Source organism: Alligator sinensis, unplaced genomic scaffold (assembly GCF_000455745.1).
Source record: "Alligator sinensis unplaced genomic scaffold, ASM45574v1 scaffold966_1, whole genome shotgun sequence".
Classification (NCBI taxonomy): domain Eukaryota; kingdom Metazoa; phylum Chordata; order Crocodylia; family Alligatoridae; genus Alligator; species Alligator sinensis.
Genome location: NW_005842161.1, coordinates 176,663 through 186,070, shown reverse-complemented (window position 1 = coordinate 186,070; position 9,408 = coordinate 176,663). Strand labels below are relative to the sequence as shown.

Sequence of the window (9,408 nt, the reverse complement as noted above, 5' to 3'; positions counted from 1 at the left end):
TCCACCACAACTCTCTGGGTGCGACCCTCCAGCCAATTCGCCACCCACCGGACTGTGTAGTCATCCAAGTCACAGCCTCTTAGCTTGTTCACCAGTATGATGGGATCTGATGATGGATCCCCACAATCACACCGCCTGCCATGCCACACGTGCATGGCATTGTCATATACATTTGAATGTTTGTAATAGTTGCCCATTAGCCAGTTTAGGAAGAAGACAAGATTCATCTTCTTATCTAGACCATTGTTTTGGTCTATGTGCGGAAGGTCCTGACTTTGTTGAAAGTCTTAACTCTTGAATTTTATCTCTAGAGGCCTTTAACAAAGTTAACCTAAAAACGACCCTTAAGCAAACATCCCACATTCCGAGAAATCAAACCCTAGGAGCCTTTGAAAAGATTGGAAAGAAAGGAAATTACCCAAAGTAATTAAATGATCAACAAAAGAAACTGATTACCAAGCAAAAGAATCTGTTGAGTAAGATCCGAGCCCACTGATCACCTGATCCAACCTCTCCGTGAACACGAATTTCTTAGTTCACGTTGAAGCTGCAGAGCGCCCGAAAGGGACTGAAGGAAGGGGACTTAGTCCTATCACTGCTGAGGCCAGCCTATTGAACCGTACTACTGAGGCGAGCCCGTTGAACCGTACTACTGAGGCCAACCCATTAAATTATACTACTGAGGAATGAAACCATATTTTGGTATTTGGCTTCTCGGAATTCTAGGATTGTAAGTATATTATGAAAATAATAGTATTGATTCAAATTTAACTTTTAGTTGTAATTGTAATTGTTTTAAGGAAGTGCATTTGGATCATTGTTTCTGATATATGTAGTTATTGTGCTCTTAATGCTTGTGGTATTTCTTAAAGCTAAGCAGTGTTATATGTGTAGCAAAGAACTTTAAAATAAAATTGTGTTGTATGAATTAAGTGTGCAATCATTGTGAAATCGTGCAATCAACTAAATACTCCCCCAGCCAGGCACATCAAACGAATCAGTAAGTTGTGTGGGATTTTCTCTATTCCATAACCCACTAGAGACAGGCATGAGGTGTGATCGTGGAATCCAGCATCAGATCCCATCGTGCCTTGTTGCTGGTGCAAGGAGAGCTTGGGATCATGATCCTGGGTTCCCCATGCACCGCAAGCTGAAAAGCTCCTGCGGCTGGAAGTCCTACTGGCTGATAGGGCTGCCAGTCAAGGGAGTACACACTGCAGCCGGCAGCCCCAATCTAGCCATGAATTCAATGAATGGCGTGATAGGAACCAGACACAAAGTTATTACACATGTTTTGTGTAATAACTTTGTGGCTTATTCCTTGTTTTATCACACTATTCATTGCATTAGTGTGTAGCCATATACCAACTGGTTAATCACGTCTTAAGTGTAATGTGTGCCAGTGGCCTCACTCAAATTAAAGGACATTTGTAACAAAAACTTAAAAACATGACACTTGTGCAAGTTTCCCACAACTGCAAGAAACAACTGGTGTGAATATAAAGTTAATTAAAACCGCTTTCATGTCCTTTAAAATATGCAGGTGACAAGGTCTATGGAGAGCTTCCTTCTTTAGAATGCACATGACAGAGCAAAAAAAATTAAGAGCCTCACCATGTGACCTGCAGGGTTTCAGTTCAATACCTTCTACAATGTTCACCATCAACCTTCCAATGCCTGTTGCCCTTTGGGAACGAACTGTAGTGGGGGAGTAGAGGAGGGAGAAAGTGGAAAATGAATGAGTATGTCCTTGTCTTGTGACATTGCCATGATAGATGGTAAGCACTGTATTCCATACTGTACCCAAGTAGGCCTTTTCCCTCTTCTTCTTCTCAGTCTCTATGTAGAGTTCTGAAGCAGCTTTAATTTTCTGAACCCAGGCAGTCCTTCAAAAGGAAAGCATGAAAAGTTGTGCACAACATTACTGTTACTATTTTATTTCTCCTCAGAGCAACTCAGCATTCAAAATTAAGAATGCTACCTGCTCTCAACTAAAGTTCTGGGCCTGGGATCGGCTCTCAAGTCCTCCACTATTGATCACTCTGCAGAGGTGTTAAGGTTTATAGCTGGTGGATCCTAAAAGGTCTTACAAGGTAGAATCATGGACAAGAAAGGATGTGCTAAGAAATCAAAAGGTGGGGAAAAGAAACTTTTCTTTTCCATTCTCCTTGCATTATTGTAATAAACTTCTTAGGTTCAGCTGATGTAAACCACCACTGCTCTCCTGACTTCAGCAGAGCTTCACTGAGGTTTTAGAAGAGATGTGAATGAGATGATGCTGAGTTTGGAAACCAGGGTGGGGAAACCTTTCATACACAGTAGGCAGCTGGGAAAAATGCAGAGAGAAAAGAATAGGAGAGGGGCAAACACATCAAACCAGGTGTTAGCAATGTCCAGAAGGACACACACGATACATCAGGAAGCCTGAGATACAAGGGCAAGGAAAAATTTTGGGAACCTAGAATACAGCCTATGACTTGGTTTTAAGTCCTGCTGTAAATAGGTTCAATTCTATTGGTGAGTTTCACCTCTGTACACCACACTCTGGGTTTGGCCCTGGGTAGCTACTTCTAGTTTGCATAAAACTGAACAAGAAAGTGCGAGTCTGACAAACACCAAATAAGCATCCATAACATAACAGCAAATTGAGAACACCATGCTCACAGTATCGCAGTAATATAACATAGCAGTAGCCACACAAGCACCCACTGGGATTTCAACACAGTTGTAAATATACAGCTTTTCAAAAATGAAATAACATATTTATTCCAATCTAAGATGACCCTGAATTTAAGATGACCCCCCCCCATTAAATTCTATACATGGAAAATTTATAAATTTATTATCGTTTCCCATGTATAGGATCTAATTATTGGAGGGTCATCTTTAATTTATATCCCACACCATGAGAGGTCAAGCAGCTTATCCCCTGTTTGTACCTGCCCCCTCGCAGCCTCAGGCCTCCCTTCCATTTCCACCTCTGCTCCTCCTCCCCTCCCCTCCAGCTTCTGCTCCCTCTTCACCTTCCCTCCTATGCTTCAGCATTAATGGAGCCTGCCAATGCGAAGCAATGGTAAGTGGGGGAGGGAAAGGGACAGGCAGGGGAGTAAAGGCTGCACTGTGGGGGGAGACAGAGGAAGAGGTGGCAGGGGAGTAGGGGAGAGGGGGGAAATGGTAGGATCAAATGTTCAGCTCAGCCATCAGTTACTCAGCTCTTACTTCCTTTGCCACTGACACAAACAAGGAGCCTGTCACATCTTAGTATTTCTAAATTTTCAATCTAGAAATGCTGCCATGTGCTATCTATACAAATGACAATTATTTTGGCTGGGGCAGCAAGCAAACATGCTGGAAAATGTATTCAGGGTGCTGAAGCTATAAATTGCTGCACTAACCCCTGCAGAACTGCGCACACAACTGCTGTAATGGATCTGCATGTTCAATACAGGGACAGATCCTCCATTCTCATGAGCAGCTGCACTCTTAAGGTTAATCAAGGCATGCTGATTTTCACAGCTGAGGATCTGAGCCACTATGTTTATTTCCTCTGTATTTTACAAATGGAGAAAGTACCAAAGGGAATGTGATTCTAGCATGGTATGAACTTCTGCCACAGATATTTTTAACAGCATAGAAATCCTCAATTCCATATGCTAGGGTTTCTTTATGTTCTCTTCCCTTCAGGGAGACTCTTGAGTATGTATGCGATTTAGCATGAACCTCAGACTCTTTACACTGAATGCCAAAGGGGCTGCCGTGACTTACCTTTCATTTATGCTTTCTGCACGAAGTGTGTAGACTCTATCAATGTGGGAGATATGGAAGATGGGCTCATCTCCAGAAGGGTCTGTAGGTAATTTGACTAGTACCTCATTCAGAAAAATGGGCTGTAAAATATTAGGCAAAGCTAGGGTAATACAGTATGATATTAGAGTAAGCCAAAACACTCAACATACTGCAAGGTATAGAAAGTTTGCTTTGAGCCTCAAATACCCTTTTTCCCCTTCTCTTTTTAAATTCCCCTTCTTCAGAAGCCTTGCGTCTCCACCACCCTTCCTTTTCCTTAGAGATGCAGGTCCCCTCAGATCTGTGAATGCTTCTTCTCATCTCAAAAGCCATCTTTACAGAGACCATTCCAAGGTTTTTTCTTCCCAAAAGGAGCAGAGTATATTGCCCTCTGCATCATCCCTCTCTTTTTGTAGCTGGACTACATGACCACTCTCCAGGATGTCATTACAGCTGTCCAGAATCAGATGAAGGGAATGCTTCGCCCTTCTGCAAATGAAGACTGCAACCTGTTTGTTCATCATCATCCCCATGGAGCAGGGGTTCTGAGTGCACTCTGGAGTGTCTTTCTTTCTGATGCAGCAACAGAGAATACTAATGGTCACACAACCAAATGGGAAACTGCCTCTTATAAGACCAACAGCTTTGTTACTGTATGAGAGTGATACTTACAGTTTTGTACATTTTATATTGCAGATTAGACTTGGGGCTGAAGACCTTGTCGGTACCAGAAGAGCCAAGGGGCTTTATGATCTGAGTCAGCAGGAGGAAATCATTGAACAGAAAACCATACAGCTCCTTGTTGCTCTTGGCTTTGTAGAGTTTCCCGCTGTGCAAAAATTTGCGTGGTCCCAAGCAGTTGGTAACTGAATTAAATACAAGTTGCTAAGAAAAGAAGAACAATAACAAAGCTGTAATGTATTAAGTAAATCCATTAAGGCTCCTTTGAAGAAAGTCAAATATAAAGTTGAGTACTGATATTTGCCTTGATTCATGTCACAGGGACGATGGGTCACATCTTAACCTCGCACAGGACTAGCTGCATAGAAAGGTAAGAGAAAAACAACTAACTGGGTTCAGGGCCCTTTCAGACTGGGCAAGTCCTTGATGATAGGAGGAAAGACAAAAACACTTGCACCTATGTTAGATATTCCCAGCAATGTACTCATATATTTGTGTGTGGAAGAGGATGGAGTGGATGGCTTGTTGTGGACTGGTACTTTCAATGCAGAAATGGCATGTCAACAGGCTGATCCATCTGCAGAGTGGTCATACAAGTTAACATGTCATTTTGCTCTTAATGTCTGCATTTCACCATTAGTCCATACTCAGGAGTTTCTAGATAACCACAGTTTCTTTCTTTTGTACAGGGTTAACAGGGTATCTGCTGGTCTGTGGCTGAGGTAGGGCTGGAGGGCATTTGTATATGAAGTGCAAAGTATTACCGGTTTGCTCTTAGATCTTCCTTTTGGTCCTGTGTACCTTTTAGGCCAGGGGCAGGCAAAATACAGCCAGCAATCCAGATTCGGCCCACCAGGCAATTTCATCCAACCCATGGGTGCCCACCAATTAATTGTACCCTGGCCCAGCCCACGTGATTCGCTCCCACCCTCCTTCATGGGAGGGCTCTGGCCCTGGCCAGCACACACAGCTTCCAGGTGGGGCTACTGCTGCTACTAGGAAGCTGCAGCTGGGTGGGAATGTGGAACAAAGGGCTGGGGCTGGCAGAATGTGGCAGCCTTTGGCACAAATCTAGGGCAAAGATCAAACTCACATCTCTGGTGTGACAGCAAGGCATTTTGACTCTTCTGTCACTGAGCCCCTTAAAGGCAGTATACAGATAGCAGCAGTAGTACTACAGCACAGTTAAGAACAGTAGAAATTGAAATTGTGGTTCCAAAAAAAATTGAAGGATTACATTTGGAAACATTCCAAATACAAGGAAAGAAAGCACTATTTGCCAAATAGAAAAGGACAAAAGCAGCAGCTAAAAGGATAATGTATATGAGTGAAAGAGATGCCCAATGCAAGGAGGTAAAAAATCATGAAAAATTATGCGACTTGGTAATATTCTTTTTCTCTTTGGATGCAGCAGCGTGATCCAACTTCTGTTTCTTCCCAGTTGGGAAGCAAGCATGCTCCCGTTACGTCTGTGAATACACAGGACAATGTTTACCTCAGATAGACCTTCACATTGAACATGAGCCTGGATCCATTCCAGCCTGTCTGAATTTTCCTTCTCACGCACTCCTTCGTTTACTTGGGAGCACAATTCCTCAGCTTTTTCCAAAGCATGCTTCAGGTGACTGTGGTCAGGGTGATTTTCAGGAGTGTTTTCGATGATCTACAAATAAGTAAAACAATTTAATTCTTTTCTGGTCCTGATGGCTAGAAATCTACCTATCTTATCAGCTCTGTATTTTATTTTATTTTATTTCTTAACTGGGCAGAATGTTCCAAAATTTCAAATGTCATGACAATTTTCTGTTCAGATGTCAACGCAGGAGATGAACTCAGGTTCTAAGTGGTGAAACACTTGAGCAGATGTCAGGTAGGGTATGACAGGGGCTGGATCACTCTAGATATGCCCTGTTCATATGCTCTCTTTTTAAAACATGTACTATTGTCACTGTAGCAGACAGGATACTAGGCTAGATGGATCACTGATCTGACCCAGTCTGGCACTGCTTATGTTCTTAGCAGTTTACATGCACAACAGACAAAACACTGGGCAATGATTTTTTGATGGCTTCCAGGCCAAAGATTCCTCTTTTATCTTCACTCTTCTGTCTTAAGAGGTAAGCTCTGGTTCAATACAGAGGTATGCCAGGGCTGATAAAGGAATCTTTGACAGCCAAGAGCAAAATTAGATATTTTTAACCAGTCTTTCTCCTAGAGAAGCTGTGGGCCAAATTTACTAGTAATGTAAATGGTGATAAGAGTTAGACATCAGCTGTAAGTTAGAAAATGAGTGTAAGTTGTATAGAAATAGAATTTGTACTGAATGTAAAATGAATATAGATTCACAAGCCAAGGGAGAGGGAAGGGCATATAAAACAGGAAATTCTAATAGGAGAGTGTAGGAAAAATCATTAATTTTCTTCCATCTCCTATGTTTACACTTTGTCCCCAACTTTTACTGCTTCCTGTTCCTTAGCATACAACTTATTCTCATTTGTAATGTAAATCCAGAATAACTCCACTGCAGTCAACTGAATTATTCGTGATTTACACCAGTATAGCGGAGGTAAAATTTCTGCCTTGTATTCTCCATCATAGTAGATGTCTCCAGCATCTTGATAATGGCAAGACAAGGCGTACATACATAAGCTATAAATAAGTTAAAAGCCAAGAAGCACTGAAAACAGATTTCAGCATATTGCAAAGGAACGTACATTTTTAATTATTAGTGGGTATCTTGTTACCCGTTGCATAGGCTTTAGTAGAAAACTTGACAGTGGCATTCCTTTACAGCGCGGATCCATTGCTAACCTCTGAAATATTAGAGAGGTAAAATTGTGTTAGTCAGCTTGTTTAAAACCTTGTAAAAAAGGTTCCTTTAAGAAGGTAACATATAAAAAGGTAGTGACAAAATAATTAATAGCATGCTTCAGCTAAACCTGTTCTTGGCCAGGACAAGATGTCTGACACATAAAATCAGAGCAAAATAATTTCTTACATATTTACAAAACATAGTAAAGCATATTAGAGGTAAGAGTAACATGACATTTCCCAAAGATCGGGCCTTGCAGGCCCCTTCTGAAACTCTAACTGTGTGAATATTAAAATGATTGAAGTTTGAAAGATGTCATGGGAGGGAAATGATCAGATTATTTAAACACAGGGTTGAAAAGAAACCATTACAATATCCTCTCTCTATGAGTAGGCATTTTCACAGTTTCAGAGAACTATGAATAAGCAATACGCTGAGAGTCACAGGCCTAGATTTTAATCACAGTTCTACTGCTCAGCTGATACATAACCATGGGCAACCCAACTTACCTCACTATGCCTGTGTTTCTCCTCCCCTCTAGCTGTCTTGCCCATTCAGGGCAGGGACCATTTCGTACTATGCATTTGTCTACAGCCTCAGTGTGTTGCTGGAAAACTACCACAACAAGTAAAACAACAAAAATAATCTTTATTTTTTTGATTCTTTCAATTAACTGATCTCCTTAATGTGCATTCCAGTCAGTGGTTCTCAACCAGGGTGCCACAAGACCCTTTCAAGGATGCCGCGGTGCCAGCATTGTTGCTGCAACTAGATGAAACTGCCCTGTGTGCCTTGTGTGGAGCCCGACTGGAAAGTGGCTGCAACAAGAGCGGGTGCTCCTGCCTGCATTAGGTTATTAGGTAGGTTCCTTCCACAGCCATGGCCCAGTTTGGCCCTTCAGGCTCCTAAAAACAGACACGTGGGACAGTTCCACTTGGCAGTGGTAGTAGTGGTGTGGCAACCTAGAGAAACACAAAGAAACACAGATAAATCTCTGGGTTGCCACACCGCTCCCAGGTGGAGTTGTTCTGTGTGCCTCTGTTTTCAAGAGGAAGGTGCAAGGACAGACTGGGAAGGGCAGTGGCAGAAGCAACTGCTCCTGCCATAGCTGCTTCCTGGTCAGGCTCTGCATGACACGAGGCATGAAGCACTTTCACTTAGCCATGGTGTTGGTGGCCTGACTCGTGGCTGAGAACCACTGAGGTAGGCTGAGGCAGTGCAACTGTGGTTCTCAACCAGGGTGCCACTAAATTCAGAAAAGTTACAGAGCAGGGTACCTTGAATCTAAAAAGGTTGAGAACCATTGAATCAAGTCTAAAGGTCTGTAGCATGGCACCATTTTGTAACCAGTAAAAGTTAGACAAGCTTTCTAGGTACAAAATTCAATGGTGTTCCTTTGTGTCTTACTTTAACAAATTCCTTGAACTCTGGGACTTCATCTGTTTTCTGCTGGATGAGTGCAGCTCCATTAAGCTGGCAACTACAGAATCGAATGTAAGGTTGCATGTGTGGTAGCTGTGCCGTTAGTATGTCACCAATCATTTTCACTGGCATCTTCTCTCCAGACATCTTCTTACGAACACGCAGTGCCCTAAACATGCAGTAAAAGATGTTGAGCATATTTTGTGTCTAACTCGGTTATTAAAGGGTGATCACCGGCTCCTGAGCTATTGCATTATCATATTTATTTTATACAACATGACCCTGAATAAAACACGCACCTTGTTTTTGAAGGGCACAATGAAGAACAAAAGATCTTATCATGAAAATAGTGGTAAGTATGGTATTTTCCCAGGAAAAATAAAGTCAGCAAACATTGTGGCTGCTCTGCTAACCCTCTAGCTGTAGGATGCTGCAGGTATTGCTGGCTGAGCCCAAATGCCTGGCTCTCTTCTCTTCTTGACCTGAGCTGGATGAGCAGTCAGCAGCACCTGCCAGGTTAGACGCAGACCTAGTCCTAGCAAGCAGCACCTCAGCTCTACTTTAGAAATATGGCACAGCTAAGCCCCAGATCATTCGTTTTAGAAATGACAAAAACCACACTGTCTCACATACAACACACCCCTTTTTTCCAAAAATTAGCTGCTGGTAATTAGATGTGTATCATAAGCAAGGAAGTATGCAGCTTC

The 9,408-nt window shown here is 42.3% G+C and overlaps 1 protein-coding gene across 1 annotated transcript in view; it reads right to left on the bottom strand.

Moving 5' to 3' along the window:
* The window catches only part of ITSN1 (intersectin 1), a 174,132-nt gene that overhangs the window by 7,063 nt on the left and 157,661 nt on the right, over nucleotides 1-9,408 (bottom strand). The window contains exons 31-37 of the mRNA XM_025206536.1: nucleotides 8,687-8,870; nucleotides 7,182-7,280; nucleotides 5,963-6,130; nucleotides 4,459-4,671; nucleotides 3,766-3,887; nucleotides 1,804-1,886; nucleotides 1,615-1,698 (exon numbers count right to left, since the gene is read on the bottom strand). Coding sequence (XP_025062321.1) covers nucleotides 1,615-1,698; nucleotides 1,804-1,886; nucleotides 3,766-3,887; nucleotides 4,459-4,671; nucleotides 5,963-6,130; nucleotides 7,182-7,280; nucleotides 8,687-8,870 — 953 coding nt within the window. The remainder of the gene's footprint in view (nucleotides 1-1,614; nucleotides 1,699-1,803; nucleotides 1,887-3,765; nucleotides 3,888-4,458; nucleotides 4,672-5,962; nucleotides 6,131-7,181; nucleotides 7,281-8,686; nucleotides 8,871-9,408) is intronic.